Source organism: Dreissena polymorpha, chromosome 11 (assembly GCF_020536995.1).
Source record: "Dreissena polymorpha isolate Duluth1 chromosome 11, UMN_Dpol_1.0, whole genome shotgun sequence".
Classification (NCBI taxonomy): Eukaryota; Metazoa; Mollusca; class Bivalvia; order Myida; family Dreissenidae; genus Dreissena; species Dreissena polymorpha.
The window spans coordinates 34,259,424-34,280,599 of NC_068365.1; the positions used below are offsets into that span (position 1 = coordinate 34,259,424).

A 21,176-nucleotide genomic window follows, 5' to 3' on the forward strand; every position below is an offset into this window, starting at 1 on the left:
ACTCACAAAATAGTCAAGATTGCGACGTCAATTCCGAGACGTGTAATTTTGCCGTTTAACTTTTGTTTAATTTTTAAATGCCGCTAACTTTCCAGTCATATCAGTAACACAGTGATTATCGTTCAATTTTTGTAAATATTCGCTTTATATCTCGATTGTACTTGCTACGAATTTAATTAGCAGGATGTGTAATCGATCGATTTCCAAATTAAATGAAGGTTCTAGACCCCCCTCCCCCCGAACTCGTGTGCTTTGATATGAATAATAAATGATCAGCTATGAGTATTTACGATGCATTTGTTGTAGAAAAAAACGCAAAGTTAATATTTCTTACTGAATTTATGTAGTTTATGATTTAATAAGATGTAAGATATATACGAATGTATGTATACATTCGATGAAATTTTAATGAAACTATCCTACCAGGCCGCCAACGCATGAAAACCGATTAACCGCTTTACATGATAAGAAAACAATGATCTGTTGATACTTGCACCCACTATTGAAATCTAGAGGAGGATATAAGTAATTCTTTTAAACGCTTTGGATTATAAATATTATGTTCCAATTATTGATTAAAAAATAAAACTAATAACATGTTTAAGGCAGATATACAGTTTATACGATGTAAAAGTGGTCGTGAATCGACGACGACGATGATGATGATGATGATAATGATGGTGATGATGATGATAATGATGATGACGATGATGATGATGATGATGATAATAATGATGATGATGCCCTCCCTGATAAGCCTGCGCGGCTTTCCAATGCTAATCGAGGACGATACTTTACGCAAACGCATTATGTCCGGTTTATTATGAAATCAATGTTTGACAGAAAAAAACTACCTCAGTCTGCCAACAAGTAAAAAGACCGGAGAACACGTACAATAAGGTTCACCTCTGTGTGCATAAGCACGCAATTGCCTAGCGCTATAAACGTATTGTGGCATGGTTGTATGTAGAACTGTGGTGGGAACATTCAGGAATCGATCTGATTAGCATGCACTCGTTTAATCTCAGTTTAAGACCGGTTTTATGTGCCGGTTGATTCAGGAGATCGATAGCCCATTTAGACCAAGGGCGCTGTTCAAGTGCAGGACTGGTGTATCAATAATTAATTATATTGCTGAATAAAGAAAGTCAGAGCTAAATCAGTTTTATAATTTTGTATATGATCCCACTCTGTAAGTCATTGAAAAACAGCATGGCTGATAATGTTCATTTAAACAACTATTGATTGACCGACCGACTGAGTGAGGGAATGACTCGAACATTATATGTCTTACTTATTTAATAACTGGCATACGATTTAATGGACTGACTTCCTGAGCGACTCATCATAAACGCAATAAGTCGCAGTGATGTAGTGGACATGGTGTCCGTCTAGCGATCGGGAGGTCACGGGTTCTATACCCACTGTGGGAGCGTTCTTTAGGTTTCCCCATAGACAACATGTACTTGTTCTAATCCCCAGAAACGGAATCGATAGCGTTTCGAATAAGCCTCAGGCTTTCTATGCAATCTAGCCAAAACAAATAGGTTTAAACTAACGCAATAAGTCGGTGTGGCACGAACATCCGGACGCGCTCTCTTTCGCGTAGAATCTTTTGAAATCGAATCTATATACACTTACAAACTAAAATTATCTGTTTGTTTGCATTTTGTAATGGATTTAATTTTATTCAACCATCTTATATTTATGGTAATTTCTATTTGCATATCAAGTCACATCTAATAAACCAAACGTTCCAATCGTCATTTCTGTAATGCTACACTTTGTGAGCTTCCGCTATAAAGCCGAAAAAGTTTTGTTCCACAAAAATGGGATAAGTATATGTGTCATTTTTTGTAGCTTTTTGTACATTATATGAGTTATTTTTCCTTTTCAATAAACTTATACCATTTTTGAAATCTACTTTATCGTTATGCAGCATTCAGTTTTAAATGCAACCGTTGATTTTAGGAAATTTATTCGAGTGTAGAAAATCTGAACGAAAACTCAACCGGGAAAACCAAACACAAGTTAAGGGGCGGCACGAACAATTAGGGTCGATCGGGTCCATAATAAATATAACATTATTAACCCTTATAATTTTACTAAGTCTAGCATGTAACAAGTTAAATGTAACATTCGAACAGGCACAATTATCTTTAATATGGTCTGGTATATATAAACCTATACAATATTTGGCCAATTAATATCCTCTACGCGATAAAAACATAGACACACATTTTACATAATATATATTTAATGGCATTACACTTGCTATCGATTTAATAGTCTAGTCGGTGTCTTTAATGTAATGTAAGGCGAATGTGGCTACATAATAATTCATTGATGCCCAAGCTACAACCACAGGTTGCACATTTTCCCCTGTTTGCGTCTTGAGGCTTATCCCGCCCCTTCCGTGTTGGCTTAGACCCGGTTCTTCTTGGCCGCTTTGATCCACTGGCGACAGCATGTATACCACTGTTGTCTTTGCACTTCACCAGCTCATGTGTTCTGGTAGTGTTCAGACATTGTTGAAGTGTAAGATCATACGTTTTTCATGATGGAACAAAACAGATTACAACAAAACATATTTTTTATTTAAACTTAAGAATATAAAGCTCATCGTTATATACCAAACAAACTTCATTTTGAAGAAACCAATTTAAAAAGCTTATCATTACACTTCATATTTATGTGATGAAGATAAGAATGAGGAATATAATGAAAACTATCCTGCGCCTCTTGTATACGCTATACAGTATTCATTATCATGACTTGCATTCCCTCCAAACTCGATCTATTTCTCTGTCCGGTCTGATGTAAATAATTAGTTTTTAAAACCAGACTTTAAATTAATACTATACACATTTGTATTTCAAGAATCAATTAATAACATTTATACTACATAACATATTTTTTATATAGCCTAAATAATTTTAAAACAATTGAGAGGATATCAGTTATGAAGTATTTCCAGTGGCGAATCATAAAGGTATGTATGAATGTGGAACGAATCAGACAGCAGAGCTTAGTTATTCCCCTTACAAATAAATTTGTTATGAAAAATAAACCCATTTGTTATGAAAGATAAATTAATTTGGCAAATATGTAATTTTGCGAATTTAGACAAATAGTTTTATGGTTTTTAGGAATTATTTTTTAGAAAATAAAAATATTATGATTAAAACTGTCTGTAATGGAAACTAAGAAAACAAATAAGAGTCCAGAAAAATCGAAAGGTATGTCCATTTTTGTTATTTGTTTTAACAAAATTAGACTTAGAAATAGCATTTGCACTAAGTTGACTAACCTGTAAATTATTTCAACGTTTGAAACATTCTGCTTGGTAAGATTGGAAAGAGAAACAAAGTCTTGTTTAATAGTTGTGTAGATGGTTTTGTTTCAGATATTAACTTCTGTCATTGACTTGTTTGTGTTGAGTCGTGGGTCTCTTTTGAGTTGTGGGTACAGAGATGGCATGAAATCACTTGAATTTATAGAATGATCACACATAATGTAGTTTGTTTCAGAAAAAAGTTTTCTCACAATCTTTTATGAATAAAAATTTTCATTTTTATGAAAATTACCACTGACTCAAAATGGATACAACAGTATTCCTGTTGTCTAATAAGTCAGACAGTTTCAGAGCTACAGATAAGCTGCATATTTGCATAAATACACAATAAAAAAGGGTGGATAAGCAATTTTTTTAGAAGCAAGTCTTAATTTACATTTACCAAGCGTTTTTATGATAAAATATGCGAGTCAAAAAAATCTCGAGGCAGACGAAAAGGTACGCAAATAATATACAAAAATATATAGATTCCTTTGTCGTGGCAAATAAATCTAAATCTGATGGCGAAACAATTGCAAAGGGCAAAGTTAATGAAATTTTTAACTCCCATGATTTGTTCCCTAGACATCTGCAGTAGTATTTTAGATGAACTTGTTGATGGGGTTAACGTTTGTTGTGTTTCCGAAACGAAAGTACTGGGCCATAATAATTATTTTTGCTAAAAAAGAGGGTCTCCGAAAACTTAGAGTTATTAAGGAAGAGAAGTTTTTGAGAAGCTAAATTAATGTTTTATTGCAATTACCCAATTCAATTGTTTGTTTTGGTGTAAATACCCGAATATTTTTATGCTCCCCGAAAATATTTTCGGTGGAGCATATAGTTGCCAGTTTGTAGTTCCATACTTCCTTTCTTCCTTCCTGCCTTCCGTCACACTTTTGCTACTGTTTCTCATAGTGCCTTCAATACTTTACCAATCGCTTTCATATTTGGCATGTAGGTACCTTGCATGGACCTCTACCTTTTGATGAGGTTTGAGGTCACTGGGGTCAAGGTCACCGAGGCTAATAATAGACTTCCTTCTTTCACACTTTTGCTACCGTTTCTCATAGCGCCTTCAATACTTTACCAATCGCTTTCATATTTGCATGTAGGTACCTTGCATGGACCTCTACCTTTTGATGAGGTTTGAGGTCACTGGGGTCAAGGTCAAGGTCACCGAGGCTAATAATAGATTGTTTTAGGTGTTTATTAACACATATATTGACAAAGCGCATCATCGGGGAGCATCCATCAGTTTCACTGATATTCTTGTTTATATGAGTTGGTATCATACGTTTGGTTACCCAATCTATTTTTCCATTACCCAATTCGTTCTTATTTTGAAGGGTATTACCCAATGACCCCAAAAAGCTTAGCTCTGCAGTTTGCACAAATTATCCTGTAAGGTATAAAATCCATTCTGCCAGGAAATTGTCATACTGATAAATTAAAAAGTGATTTTTCATCAAAAACAAGCGAACACTAAACATTTTTGGACACCCCCTTTACTAGAACAAATAGGTATTTTTCATGACCCTAAATTTCGGATATACGGCTTTTTGTCCAAATTAAATGACTCAACACTTTTTGACAGTATATATTTACAAGTGCTGTTTTACCACATTTCTGCTCTGTTTTGTCTTTATCTGATTCCATTATGTGTTATAACTTAATTATTAAGGTCATAAAACCAGGCAGATGAATGCCTAAGGTCAACGGACCATAACATTTGTTTTATTTGGATAAATAACCACATGTACTGGTAAAAAACTACAGTTTCACGCAACATCATTTGAAAAGATTTCATATTGTTTTAAGCTCGACTATTATATATGAAATATATATAGGGGAGCTATCCTACTCACCCCGGCGTCGGCGTTAGCATTAGCGTTAGCGTCTGCGTGCAAATGTTATAGTTTTATTACTACCCCAAATATTTTCTTTGTCTCTTGACATATTGCTTTCATATTTTGCATACTTGTTTACCAACATGACCCCAACCTATAAACAAGAGCAGACAACTCTATCAAGCATTTTGTCATAATTATGGCCCCTTTTCCACTTAGAATATGCAGCAAATATGAAAGTTTTCGTACTACCCCATTTATTTTCATTGTCCCTTGACATATTGCTTTTATATTTTGCATACTTGTTTACCAACATCACCCCAACCTATAAACAAGAGCAGACAACTCTATCATGCATTTTGTCATAATTATTGCCCCTTTTATACTTAGAATATGCATATTATTGATAAATCTATGTTAAAGTTTGCGTACTACCCCAAATATTTCCTATATCCTTTGATACATTGCTTTTATATGTTGCATACTTGTTTACCAACATGACCCCAACCTATAAACAAGAGCAGACCACTGTATCAAGCATTTTGACATAATTATGGCCCCTTTTACACTTAGATAATTGAACATGTTGCTTAAATTGCCATTACTTCTTTATTTATGATCACATTTTATTATTACTTTGACAAAACAACACTTACCTGAATACCACAATGGATTCCACCCAAACAATACCCCACGCCCCTACAAGAATCCCCCCCCCAAACCTCACCCCCCCCCAATTTTTTTTTAAACATCATCTAATAAATTACTTCACCCCACATTATATCCCCCTCTCAACCCCCACCCCCCTACCCCCTCCCCACCCCCCCCCCAAAAAAAAAAGATTTTTTTTTTTTGAAACATCATCTAATAAATTACCACAACCCACATTATACCCCCTCTCACCCCCCATCCCCCTACCCCCCCACCTCCCCCAAAATTTTTTTTCTAAAATTTACAACACCCCACATTATACCCCCCTCTCACCCCCCCCCTACCCCCCAAAAAAAATAAATAAAAATTGTCTAATAAATTATTGTATATGAACAATTTCCCCATGATGGCTTATGTTATACTGTCAAGCACTCGAATAGTCGAGCGCGCTGTCCTCTGACAGCTCTTGTTTGTTTTGGTTTTATTTCTATTGATATATTTATAGAGGAAGCAAAGATGTGATGTTGTATTTATTTCAAAGCAGAAAAAGAAGATTATTACACAATAAAATATTTGCATATTGATTTGTTGCTTTCATTCCAAAAATTATTGAAAAACAAACATACCGGTAATTAATTTGTTTTCTCATAATTTTCGAACACCATGTACATCGCAGAGTTTCAAAATATTGTGAGCCAGATAATTCAAAGTGGCATAGCTTATGGATATTTAACATGGTACACTACTTTAAAATTAGGTAGTTCTCAAACATAAAAGGAATTTTGTGTTTTGCATTTTAAAGGGGCCTTTTCACAGAATTTGGCATTTTTTTAACTTATTCATTAAATGCTTTATATTGATAAATGTAAACATTGGATCGTAAAAGCTCCAGTAAAAAATCAAGAATAAAATTTAAAAAAGGAAAAGAACATTGCCCGGGGCAGGTTTCGAACCAGTGACCCCTGGAGTCCTGCCAGAGTCCTGAAGTAAAAACGCTTTAACCTACTGAGCTATTCCGCCGAGAACACATGTTATACGTATTTTATACCTTATATAAGCAATCTTCGTAGTTTCACAAAATTTAACGACAAAAACAGAACTCTCCAACTTATTCAATCGTTTCGCGTTGCAACGCTTTATAATTTTTATACGCCCGTATAAAATACGGGACGTATTATGTGAAACCCCTTGGCGGCGGGCGGGCGGGCGGCGGGCGGCGGGCGGCGGGCGGAAGGCATCACTTTGTCCGGACTCTAATTCAAATTGTATTCATCCGATCTTCACCAAACTTGGTCAGCAGTTGCATCTAGTTGATATCTAGGCCAAGTTCGAATATGGGTCATGCCGGGTCAAAAACTAGGTCATAGGGTCAATAAGTGCATTTTCAAAGGGGCCACTTTGTCCGGACTCTAATTCAAATTGTATTCATCCGATCTTCACCAAACTTGGTCAGATGTTACATCTAAATGATATCTAGGTCAAGTTCAAATATGGGTCATGCCGGGTCAATAACTAGGTCTCGAGGTCACTTAACGCATTTCAAGCATTGAGCATGGTGTCCAAAACCTGTTGTCCGGACTCTAATTCAAATTGTATTCATCCGATCTTCACCAAACTTGGTCAGCAGTTGCATCTAGTTGATATCTAGGCCAAGTTCGAATATGGGTCATGCCGGGTCAAAAACTAGGTCATAGGGTCAATAAGTGCATTTTCAAAGGGGCCACTTTGTCCGGACTCTATTTCAAATTGTATTCATCCGATCTTCACCAAACTTGGTCAGATGTTACATCTAAATGATATCTAGGTCAAGTTCAAATATGGGTCATGCCGGGTCAATAACTAGGTCTCGAGGTCACTTAACGCATTTCAAGCATTGAGCATGGTGTCCAAAACCTGTTGTCCGGACTCTAATTCAAATTGTATTCATCCGATCTTCACCAAACTTGGTCAGCAGTTGCATCTAGTTGATATCTAGGCCAAGTTCGAATATGTGTCATGCCGGGTCAAAAACTAGGTCATAGGGTCAATAAGTGCATTTTCAAAGGGGCCACTTTGTCCGGACTCTATTTCAAATTGTATTCATCCGATCTTCACCAAACTTGGTCAGATGTTACATCTAAATGATATCTAGGTCAAGTTCAAATATGGGTCATGCCGGGTCAATAACTAGGTCTCGAGGTCACTTAACGCATTTCAAGCATTGAGCATGGTGTCCAAAACCTTTGAACGGGCGTATTTTGTGACAGTTTGGCACTCTTGTTAGGTTTTAAAATCGTCAAAAGATGCATATAATGGATATATTATAGCATGGTAAATGTTCAGTATTACTGTTTCCTCACAAATATCATAACCAAAACGAAAATTTGCGAATCTGAAACAACTTTTTTCAATTTTGTCAATTTACCAAAGCGTGAAAAGATCCCTTTAAACCAAATTTTTCTGGGAACAACTTCCCATTTATCAGCCATTCACCTTGGTACTCAAAGGGATATCAGAGTTTGTGACAGTTTCATTCTAGTACAATTATTTGGACTACCTGTTATGGTAAGTGTCCACTACTCAGGGCTTTTAATCAATTATAAATGAAAGCTGGTTGGTCAGCCTCATGGCAGCAGCATTCACTGCAGGTCAGGCAAGAGCGCCACCATCTGTGAGCCAGCGGCCATGCAAGGAGCATTCCTTCCTGACAGACGTGGCGGACGTGAGAGTGATGGAGCAGGGACTGCTACAGCTGTTGGAGGACTTCCACTCAGGCAAGATCCAAGCCTTCGGTGAGTTACTTAATACACACTCTGGGAAAACTGGGTTAAATGCATGTGTAAAGTGTTGTCCAAGATATGCATGTGCAGTCTGCACAGGCTAATCTGGGACGACACTTTCAGCTTTTATTTTATAGAGTTTTACGATTAAACAAATTCTCTTTTAATAAACAATCCAGTCTAAGCGGAAACCTTTGTTTCTTCGTACAGATGACATTATTATGAGTTTTCAGAAAAAATCTAGCCAACATCCACAATTAAGGGTCCATGGCCTTATGGGTTCTTGGTAATATCTATGACTAATAAACTATTAAAAAGTGAATATTTGGATTTTATTTTGATGAGATTGAAGAAAATTGTTGAATGATTTTTCAGACACACTATTGTGTGCCTCAAAAACCAGTTGATGGGCAGCCCTCATTTCATATGATCTGATCACAGTGTAAAGTACTAGAATGTACAAGAAAATATATTGAATGTTTTTTTTATTAAAACTACATGTTTCAAATAAGGAGTCCTTTTTGAATGGTTCATTTAATACCTGAATTAGCTAAAATGTTGTTGTTTATCTATAGAAGATCAGTGATAATTATATTTCAAAAACACTTGTCACAACAATAGTATATGAAGACTGTAGGACTGTAGACCTACATGTACACAAACAACTGGCTATACATGTTACCCTGTATTGTTAAATATGTACATACTTAGTATTTTTAATTGCAAAGTTTTAACATTTATAACTTCCCATCAAGTTTTGATGGCTCGCACATTACCTACATGAATTGTGTTTACAGTGGTACATGTTCATTTTAATTTATTTTTGATACTATCTAGTTTAACTTCATTATCTCAGATTTCTATTGTCAAAGCATACTTAACTACGAGTTATGAAGGTACTTGGTTTATTGGTATTGCACTATTTTCAGGTTTTGATGGTAAGGCCACTACTGAAATTATGCATGGTATAATCAAACTGATTTTCCACCATTTTAAAAGACAGATATGGGTTGGATCAATTGTTTCCTGAAATTATATCTCTTCCTTTCTCTGCTCATCTTATGTTATATTGTTATATATTCATCTTATGTTATATTTTAATATATATTTATAACCACATGCTTACTTTAATTTCTATAATGTATTGTGACTGTCTAAAATGTTTGTAACATAAAGTAAATATTAACAAACACATATTTGATGTTTAAAATGATTGTCTTCAATTGCCTAGATAAATGATCATTATAGTATTAACTACTTAATTATGATTATTATATTATTACACATGCAACTTAATATATGGTCAGAAACTATGCCAAGCAACTAATCATATGACCATTATTTTATTTATTTAACAACAAACTTTCAAAAAATGCTTTTAAATAAATAAACCTTACATATGTAAAATTGTCCTAATTGTTTATGTAGTCTGTAATTGTCTACATAATGTTAATTAAAGTATTCATATTCCTCATTGACAATAGTTAGTCACAGTGGTCTAACCTTCTTGACTGTGGAGCATTAGCAGTCTCAAAGCTTCAAATGTTCACATTTTTTCTGGCGCAAGAAAGTGGTGTTTTCATTTGAGTTGATATCTTATGAATCCCCAGAATTAATCAGTTTGAATTCTGGTGGATGGATTTTGCACTTCAGTTAAGGCAATTTTTTATTTTTTTTGTTAAGTGTATAAAATGGAAGAAGAATTATTATCTTAAGAACAGTCAGTGAACATAAACCACAGAAAATAGTCAATCCGGCCTTGACATGTGTCAGTAAAGTTATAATTATAATAACCAAGATGATTTGTTTAAAAAACTTGTTGACTGTTGAATTATAATTATGTATATTGTATTATCTTTCTAATGGCTTTCCTTGGACTTTTTAGGTTTTTTCCCTATTTATTTTAGCTGGATTGCATAAGAAACCATGAGATACTGTAGACGCTGTTGTGTCAGTTTCCTGGGAGAAACCAGTACTTAGTGTCTTTAGAAAGCTTCTGAGAAAGCATCTTGACTTATGATCGTATCCTGAACTTCTTGATGGCAAGGTGGACACCATATTCTAATGTAATTTCATTTAAAACCAACCGTATTCATTGTAAGGTTGCACAAGCGGGGTAACCATGTTATCATTTATTCTCATCCATTTTTACTCACTGTACTTTACCCATGTGCAAGGTGGCAAAATCACAATAACCAAATGCCATTTATTCATGTAAAACCTGCCTTATTGACTGCTACTATTCCAATTAAGTAATGTAAAGAAACCCTTAATGACTGCTAAAATTCCTGTTTAGTCATGTGACACCAGCCACACTGACTGCTGCCTTTCCCATAAGGGTATGCCATTTCAAGTAAAGCCAGTCTTCAAGTAAAACCACTAACTGCTACAATTCCCATACAGGAGGCACAAACATGTTTGAGAAGATGAATGAGATCAGAGAGAAGCAGGAGAGGCTGGCCCAGCTGCACTTTGAGCAGGACCTGCAGCAGGACCGCAGGAGGTAGGGGTTAATTGTGTATGAGTCAGGCACTGTGAAAATGGGGCTTAATGCATGTGCCCAAAGTGCCGTCCCGGAGTGGACTGCACAATAAGGGAAGACACTTTCCGCCCAGACTGGATTTTCGTTTGGAGAGACTGTTTAAAGGAAAAATTGCATGAATGCGGAAAGTGTTGTCCCTGACATTTTACGTGCATGCATTAAGCCCGGTTTTCCCAGAGCGGGCTCATATATTTGTATTTAATGCACCACTTCAAAGAGAAGGGGGTATATTGCTTTGCATCCGTCTGTCAGTTGGTTGGATGATTGTTTGGTTTGATGTTTGGTCTGTGGGTCATTTTGTTTCAGCATGATACCTTTGCAACCTTTTGACTTACAATCATGCATAATGGGATGAAGGTAACTTTGGAGGAGGAGAGGAATAAGCTGATTGTTTTTCTTAAGTCTGTGAAAGTCAAGGTCACAAGGGTACATAACATAGTAATATATTAACATTAGTCAGTTTGCATACTATTTAAACCCCTTATGACAATCCTAAATTAAGCAGACTTTCAGTTATTATAAAACACCATCTGAACATCGTAATACATAATGGTGCTGCCATAAATTAATGCGTTTAAGCATTAAATTTTAACATGTTCTTTTCAACAAACATATTCTAGGTAGTTTTATTAAACATATTATAATTTTAATTGCTGCCTGAATTATAACTACAAGGGATTTACTTCATACAAAAGTCATGAAGTAGTTTGTGTGTGTGTTTGTGACGGGGAGAGGGGCATATATTTTGTGTAGACATCTCTTGTTGTATGGTGCCTTGTCTCTGAAAACTTGGGCTGTCCAGTTGCAAAGTGGACTTCCTTGTGACCAGGGCGGGTATTCACCAACAATTCTTACTTAAGAATAAAGAATAAAGAAAATTCTTTATTCTTTTCTTTACTATGAACGTTTTAGGTCGTTTCTGTATTGGTATTTGATCCCAACTCATGATTTCTGGATCTTTTCAAAGTAAGCGAGTACTGGCTCTTGAAAATAATCAAGATTAATTACTGATTCTAAATTAATTTTAGCCTTGCTGTGGGAAACCACGGCCTCATGCATTTGCGTAAAGTGTATTCCTAGATTAGCCTGTTTTCTACGCACAGGCTAATCAGGGATGTCACTTTCTGCTTTTATGGTATTTTAAGCATAAAGGAAGAAAAAATTAGTTTGAGACAGAAAGTGTTATCCCAGATTAGTCTGCATGTACTGCACTGGCTAATCTGGGATGACACTATGCACATTCATTGAGTTATTCAAGAGTGTGGCCCATTCAAACGTAGTTTTAAACTAAGTGTCCACTTTTGAAAGGAAGGAAACATGGGCTGTTTACTGAAAGCAAAAAGTAAAATGTCTTTTTAATTTGAAACATGAATTATTGTAATATTACTTAAGAAGGAATCTGATTGTTATTTGATTCATTACCTTAAGTTCATAATTTGCTTCATGAACATGACATCCAAACGTTGTGAGTGCATGAACTGTTCATAAACTTGAGTCCATAATTCATTTCTTGAAAATGACATACAATGTTGTGAGTTCATGTACTGTGCATGATGTTCACAAACAGTTTACAACCTGTTCATTAACAGTCCTTGAATCTTTTCCAGGGGTACATTTACGATGCTTATTTAAAAAAATCCAAGATTACTAATTCAGATTGTGAAGTGCCAAACACATTGTGTACATTGTAGTTTGTACTAGTTATGTTAACAAATATCAATTGTCAGTAAAATAAATGTCTTATAAAAACTATATTATTTCCTTGCTTTATCAGTGAAAAGGGTTTCAAAGACAGGTAACTATAAGTAATATGCTTTTAAGCTTACATAGACTTTGAGTATTTCACTTTCATCTATTAATGCTTATATGTTATAGATCACATACTTTTGGAAGACCCAGTCATTTTATGAAGACATCCGCATGTTTTGAAACTGTGTAAACGGGTTGTGTACATTTGAAAAGGGAACTATCAATCATATTATTCCCAAGTGAGAAAGTTGACTCACATCATATTGTTGTTTTGAATTATAACCAGAGTTCTCCCTATGATTTTTTTTATTTCTGGAAATGATAGATATAAAATAAAACGTTTAAAAAAAACAGAGCAAAAAGGATGCCAAGAAGGTTTATCTACTTTCAACTGTCAATGAATGAATGATGGCACAAACTGAATAATTTCTGGATAGCTAATTTCACAATCAGTGTTTCTTCTTAAGCTAGCAGCGACTTCACATTTCGACATGTATCTTTAAAGTTATTTGAGACTCTCAATATATATATGGATACGCATTGTCATCGGGGGCGTGGCATTTTTTCTTATTTGGCTTTCGTAAAACCTTGTTAACACTCTAGAGCCCACATTTATTGTCTGATGGTCATGAAATTTAGTAAGAACATTTGTCCCAATTATATGTTTGATGAGTTAGAAAATGGTTCCGGTTGGTCGAAAAAACATGGCCACCAGGCGGCGGGGCATTTTTCCTTATAAGGCTGTAAAACCATATTAACACTCTAGAGGCCACATTTATTGTATTATAGTCACGAAACATGGTCAGAAGATTTGTCACAATGGTATCTTGGAAGAGTTTAAAAATTGGTTCGGGTCTGTTGAAAAGGAGGGCCGCCAGGGGGCAGGGCATTTGTCCATCTTTGGCTATAGTCAAACTTTGTTAACATTCTTTTATGTCACATTTATAGTCAAATCTTCATGAAACTTGGTCAGAACATTTGTTCTTATGATATTTTGGGCTGCACAGAACAGGTCAGTTCCTTTGTATCTCAGGTGAGCAACTTTGGGCCTTTCAGGCCCTCTTTTTAATAGGAAGACTGTCACATAATGCTATTGGATTTTTTTCCTTCTGAAATTGAATTAAAATAAATAATTTAATCACAACAAAGCATTTTAAGCTGTTTTTATCCCACTTGAGCACAATATGCTCATGATGAGCTTTTGTGATGACCTTTTGACCATTGAGCATCGTGCATTTTGTGTCATGCGGCATCAACATTTGCGTTGTTAACACACTAGTTTGGTGTGTTTTAATTTTAAAAACTTATCTTTTTGTGTAATATTACTTCAAGTACCTAAAACAAAAAAGATCAAAATCAGTTTGACATCACAATATTGCTGGCTTTAGTGTATTCACATTTACTTATATTATTTGCTTTTTCTGAAAAAACACAATTCTCAGTTTGGTATACTTAAGATCCACACTCCAGTTGCGTGTGTGATTTCACTTGTTTGATTCTAAATTATATAACAAACCTTTGTGTTGTGTAAAATGTATTAATGCCTTTTCGGTAGACTTCAACGTATTTGGTGGTGTGATATTTTTATTCACTTTCCAAATCATTGATTTCTCTGACTTGCTACATGCATATGCCTATAAAAACTATAAACATAGATATTGATTATATTGTACAATATTCTGTAAATTTGCATTAATGGACTTAAAATGAAACCAATTTCTATAAATCTGAATTATTAAGAATGTGAGTTATATATTGTAAATGTATAAAAATGTAGGCTAGTTACAATGAGCTTGTTGAATAATCTTCTAGTGCAGGGGTATTAAAGTTGTTTTTTTTGAAAAAATCTTACGTCTAAGTATCTATAAGCCCACATATCCGTATTGTCTCAAATTAAAAGCAAAGAATTCAGCAAAACATATTTGTAATGACAAAATTATCAGCAAAATTGCATTGTTACATTATGATTGTGTGTTGAAAATTAGTATTGTGGTTGGAAATATATTTACATGTATTTACTTTGTTTGAATTAAGGCTACAAGTTAATTGATATAAAACGTTTGTCATAACAGTTTAAGATTACTGATGGTTTAACATTAAATGGTTGTGATTGCAGGATGGCATCAGAGGAGGCCAGAGTAAGGCATTATGAAAACATCAGCCAGATGATAGGAAAGGTATTGACCATACTTTTTTTGAAACAGAGGATTTTAATATCAATAGCCAGAATATACGATTTTGAATGCCAGAAAAATATCAAACTGTTCTATTTTAGACAAAATTATCACATGATTTCAATGAAAGTAACTGAGACTCCCTCTGGGAAAATATGGCTTAATGCATTTTCATAAAGTGTCTCCCCAGAATAGCCTGTTTGCACATACTGGCTAATCTGGTACGACACTTTGATCACATGCCCCAAGCTAGTTGCATGTGATGAAAGTAATTCCATTTTGATACACTTAGTCTGTAAAGATGCTGTAATTATATTTTGTGTGTATAGGTTGTTCCTCATAGGGAGAAATTGCATATGTGTAAACAGTGTCATACTGAAGTCAATGAAAGCACATAAGTGAAGTAGTCGAAATGGGTTGAATGTCCAATGAATACAATATAAAGGTTCTATGTGAAATCTGTGCTTGTGAAAACAATAGGTTATCACTGGAAAATAGTGAAACATGAGTGACAACATAAATGAAGTGCCAATTTAATGTCATGTTCACTCAAATGTCAAGTCACATGGTATCATTGAAGATTATATTAAACAGCTTGTTCATGAAGCATAACACTGGGCTAGACATGTTGCCCACATTCATCTAGCTAGCTAATACATGTAGTTAAAGTGATATTATGGGCATCTAACTGTTTATAGGTGTATATCGAAGCCGTTGGTTATTTTTGGTGTTTTCACTTAATATACACTTAAATTTGTTAATACAGCATCAACCTACTAAAACAATATCCCGTCAAGAGAAACATAATGCATTTGAATATCAACCGTACTTTGGTTTTGACAGCTGACGACAGCAATTATTCGATGTGAATCTAAATGTAGTTTTAGTGCAGATTCGTTCATACGACACAAAGACACTATTTTGTTTTACGGATCATTTCGGCTTAGATGACTGGGTGAGTCACGTAAAATATTGAATATAATATGCATTTTTATAAACAACTGGTAGCCAGATGAGTTGCAGATAATTGGTCAGTAACCACATTTTAACTAACTCTTTTGACCTGTTAATTCTTTTCAGCTCAATTCATCAGCGAAAAATGCCCATAATATCACTTTTCTTTTCTCTTTCAGTTACAGGATCTAAGTTCATCAATGTATCCTTTTGTATCAGTATATTTCAGGTCATCCTTCTGACAGCCACCTACCACACACAAAATTAATATGTATTTAAAGTTTTTGCTGGATTGTTTCCTGCCCTGTTTGAATGGTTAGCTGGCCGGTAATAGTAGACCATTTCATTGTCTGAATGATATATAGGGAATACTTTGACATCATTATTTTTGATATGCTAAATACCTCTGTGAAGAAATGGAGACAACTTATGGTTTGTAGGGCAAAAGTTAAGGATACCATGCCATCAAAAAAATGTTATTGTTTGTTTCTTTTTAAAGCTTTTACATATATGCATCCAAGTTAGTATGCGTGTCATTCTAAATTGAATTAAATGAAGAAGCCTAAAGATGGTTGAATCAGTCTGTCAGAGGGAAAAAATCATTTCAACGCTAAACAAGTGTTATTATATAATGGACTTAAACAACATTATGCTTTTTTCATGTTTGCGAGTCTGCATACTGAAAGCTCAATATAGCAACTCAAAAGTCAAGTTTTTTTGCATGCACAGTTGCGTGTGTGCGTCCGAGCTTGTAAATGTATAATTCATTTTGCAATTTTGAAATATCTTACCACATAAGTTCACCAGCAAGAGACATCAATAACACCGAACATAAAATTCAAGCCTCAAAGGTCAACGTCATACTTCGAAGGTCGAAGGTAAAATGTGTAAAAAGAGGCTTATTGGGGGCTCTTATTTTATGATATTACAGGGTATTCATCATGAAATTTTAAAATAACCTACCCCAAATAACCTTCTGGAGAGAGTGTGTAAACTTAAAATCGGTCTCCCTACCTCTAAAGTCAAGGTCACTTTCTGAGGTCAAATATAAAATTTTTTGCCATAAAATTTCTCGTCTGGACTGAAACTTGTCAGTCATTCGCAATTTTTATATACTAGTTAGCCAGAAATGTTCACATTTAAAAAAAGAGTTCTCAGATGTTACATCTTTTGCTCTCAAACAGCGTGGTAGCCACGCTCAGGCAAGTTAAGGCAGTTGACTGGGCTAAAATTTGCAGAGCATTGTTGAGATTACAAGGAAAAACAGAATTTTTTTTGTCAAAGAATAAAAATAAATCAATATTAGAAATTTAGGCAATTTAATGAATTTTAAGCACTATGATATTCACAAAAAATATATTCATTGTGTAAAATGGTTCATGTTGAGGCAGGTAATTATTTCAATTTAATAACTTCAATTGATGCCAAATTGGCTCAGCAAAATGATTTGGAAAATCCGTATATTAAACAATGCATCGCACTGTACACTTCGATGCTGTAATCATATTGGACATCGGAACGTACCGAGCTAGAATCGGGTGTATAATTTTTTTTTCTATCTGACTTCAAGTGAATTATATGACTATTTTTCTGTAGTAAAGCCTTTTACACCATTGTCACTTTAAACACTGTTTATGGTTACATAATCTTAAATTAACAATAAACTTGTAGCAATTTTTTTTGTTAACTTTATTGATACTAAACGGTCATATGTAGCGTCCAAGATTCAGATTATTTAGGTATAAAATGTGGGTTAAATGGTCTTTAAAATGCACTAGAGACGTTCTTTGTTTCTATGTATAAAAAAAAATTCCGTACACCCCTGGAATGACCGAATATACTGCATTGGCTAAAATTTGGGTCTGGCTACGCCACTGTCAAAGGACAAGGTTACAATTTAAAGTCAAATGTCAAATATGGCAAAACAACTGCTTGTAATTCAGTATTATTAAAAAAATAACTAAGCACAAATGTTCAACACGCGGAGACAGCATGTCATGTGTAACATCTGTTGCCTTATCTCAAAGGTCAATATCACACTTAGAGGTCAAATGTAAAATTAGGCCATAAAACAGCTTCTCTAGACTGTTAGCCCATCCATAATAAAGCAATTAAAACAATTAACTTACCTCCAATAGTCATGATGATGAGACCGTTTGTCAACTGCAAAAACATTTAATTACCTCAAAGATGCCACAAGAACAGGTCAAATATTAAAATTGATAATAAAATAACTTATCCAGACTGTGACTTCACCATTCCTAGTGTTTTTTACGAAATGCCATGCCACTCATGTTCACCATGTGAAGAAAGTATGTCACCTCTTTAGCATAGGGTAATTTAACATTTAAAGACCCAATGTCCAACCTGTGCATAATTCAGCTTGTAAAATAACCACAAGCACTATCAACAATGTGCCAACAAGTCTCTTGCAAGTTATATTTTTTTTAAAGCATTTGTTTAAACCTTATTTTTGAGTGAGTAAATTACTATAAAAACTTATACAAAACATCTCTGCTCTACTTTATTTCAACAATTTGTAAAGGGAAGTAATTGATGTATTGATGTTTTCACTTTTAAACTCGTGATAATAGATCTTTGACAAGTAAACAAATTACAGGCTAAGTGTTTTATGCAAATGACATATCAAGAATTTGTATCAACCACTGCCTGTAATACGTTACCTGCATTATAAATATATTGTTACCATTGTCATGTTCACACACTTAAAATTGGCTGGGGACAGTTTAGATGAGAATTATAATACAAAAGCTAATATAAATATATATTTTTTATTAATTTAAAAGATGTGTTTCTTAACACCTGTTATGTTTTATCAACAACCGGTAACTCTAAAATGTTTGTATTTGATGTCATGTGGAGTTGAGTGAAAGTTTTGTTGTGAATAGTATATTTTGGGTATATTGTAGATAGATCTACACCAATAATGTCCTCGATCTTGGAGAAAGGAGGCGTAATGCATATGAGTTAAGTATGGCCCCAGGGTAGCCTGTGCAGTCTGTACAAGCCAATCAGGGCTGACATTTTCCACTTATATTCGTCGTTTTCTAGGCAGAAAGCATCGCCCTGATACTGCACAGGCTAATCTGGGAATACACTTTACGCACATACATCAACCCCCCCTTTTTTCCCCAGGGCAATGCTCATCCTGGCAAGTAAAATCCATTTTTTAACAGTATCATTATATCCTTAACATGTCACAAGTCAGCAAGTGCAGAGAAATCATGGCTATGAAAGTCAAAGAAGAAAATGAACAACACGTCGGGGGAAGAATATGGATCATGGTATTCTGTGTTGGACTGTACATCAACGTTTAAGCACTGATGATCGGCGTGATATTGTGATTGCACCATACTTTTTTCCAACAAATTGACTAGATTTGCCCGTTAAGGGGTTTCTAAAGGTATTTTCGGTTGGTCATGCACGATTGCTACCTAACTATTTGATTATTATGTAGGACATTTCACAAAGAATATGCTGAAATATGCAAATGTGTTTTGTGAATTTACTCTTCTACATGTATTATCAATTATTTTGTATTGTTAACTAGTTATTCAATTCAATGCAAATGTGTTTTGCGTATTTACTCTACTATATGAATTTTAAATTATTTTGTATTGTTAACTAGTTATTCAATTCAATTAATGAATTGTTTGTACATATATATGCGGTTTATTGTGTTCTCGTAGTATTAAATTTAAAATACATGGGATAAACAGCAACAAACCAGTATTTATTAATCATTTTAATTAATGAACATGTGTGGACTATCTATGATGTTGATATTTATCTGACATTTATAGTGAAATAGGTTGTTTGCTTCCTAGTTTCAAGTGTCGGTAACCATAAATTAATTATTTTCTTACACATTTAAACTCAATACAAATGTTTGAGTTTTCTGTTAACATATATCAACTGCGTTTGCAATTTTGTTAAAATTAATTATATTTGGTAAAGAATTCCTCAAAATATTATGAAGATTAGGTTATTCAAATCTTGTTTACATGTACATACTGTTTGCATGATATAAAATGTAGTAAACTAACTTTTAGTTGTTAAACATAAATATAAGACATAGCAAAACAAGTCCTAACTATGTTTTGCAAGCCACATAATACAATACACAATATACAATACACATACATGGATTTTGACAGCATTTAGCAAATATTATTAAATAATAACACAATTTCACGCATCATCTGAAAACCAGAAGGTAAAAAAAAATTTTTTGGGGACCTTAAATGATATCTTAACACTGTTAAATAGAGAATGTGCAGAGCTTGATCTCACTAGTTGTCTTTTTCCGAAATGTGTAACATTAGATTGATAATAGGATTTGTAACTGCAGAACTATTCCTTTATTTTAAACATTTATACTGACATTAATGCTTCAATAACATTGTACAACATATTTATAGAAAATAAAAGAGAGGACAAGCAAATTTCAGTTGTTCAGGTTTTAAACTGTTTACCCAAAATATGTTCCAGCGTTTTATACGCCAGATCAATTGTGTAATATCGATTGACAATATGAAAAACATGGATGAAAACGGCAACAACAAACCATTTGTTTTCCATTCAAGATACGATTGACTTTAGCGGGAGCATGATATCTAGCATTTATTTTAGCTCACTCAAGCTCAAAGTTCTCATTATGAGCTAATGTGGTCACCTTATGTACTTCTTTCGTCTTCGTGGGTCAAAAGTCGTCAACTAATAACTTATTATCACACTAGAGGAACTATTTTTCTTCAAATCTTGGTGTAATTTGTTCCGAATTCTGTTTATCTAGACCTTATAATGGCCGAGTTCGAATCTTTGTCACATGTATTCAAAAACAGATCACGAGGTCAAATCGTTTGAAATCTTGTAATCCATGAACAGAGGTCTCGTGTGTTGCTCAATCTAAATGAAACTTGGTTAGAATGTTTCTCTTTGCGATATCTCGGCCAAGTTTAAATCTGGGGCACGTGCATCACAAGAACTAAGTCACCTGGTAAAATCTAAGACCCATCTAACCACATTAGAAGTCACATTTATGATAACGTTTTGATTAAACTTGGTCAGCATCTTTATGATAATATATATCCAAACTCTGAGTTTGATTATTGATCATGTGCGTCTTAAAACTTTGTCACAAGA

The 21,176-nt window shown here is 34.4% G+C and overlaps 1 protein-coding gene across 2 annotated transcripts; it reads left to right on the forward strand.

The window, feature by feature from the left end:
- Nucleotides 1-3,036: 3,036 nt before the first annotated feature.
- On the forward strand, nt 3,037-20,477 carry LOC127851419 (coiled-coil domain-containing protein 28B-like). 2 transcript variants are annotated; one of them, XM_052385201.1, is made up of 7 exons: nt 3,037-3,239; nt 8,460-8,603; nt 10,995-11,094; nt 12,908-12,928; nt 14,999-15,059; nt 16,190-16,212; nt 19,236-20,477. In XM_052385201.1, exons 1-7 carry the CDS (start codon nt 3,197-3,199, stop codon nt 19,282-19,284), a joined length of 441 nt encoding a protein of 146 aa, XP_052241161.1. In that variant the 5' UTR covers nt 3,037-3,196; the 3' UTR covers nt 19,285-20,477. The 2 variants fall into 2 exon arrangements, with proteins under 2 accessions (XP_052241161.1, XP_052241162.1); XM_052385202.1 differs by lacking the exon at nt 12,908-12,928.
- Nucleotides 20,478-21,176: the final 699 nt, after the last annotated feature.

Bases quoted from the DNA above. Each gene is read 5' to 3' on its own strand.
- LOC127851419 (XM_052385201.1), top strand. From the start codon at position 3,197: ATGGAAACTAAGAAAACAAATAAGAGTCCAGAAAAATCGAAAG. The intron at 3,240-8,459 runs GTATGTCCATTT...CATTCACTGCAG, and splicing joins GAGTCCAGAAAAATCGAAAG to GTCAGGCAAGAGCGCCACCA. The intron at 8,604-10,994 runs GTGAGTTACTTA...ATTCCCATACAG, and splicing joins AGGCAAGATCCAAGCCTTCG to GAGGCACAAACATGTTTGAG.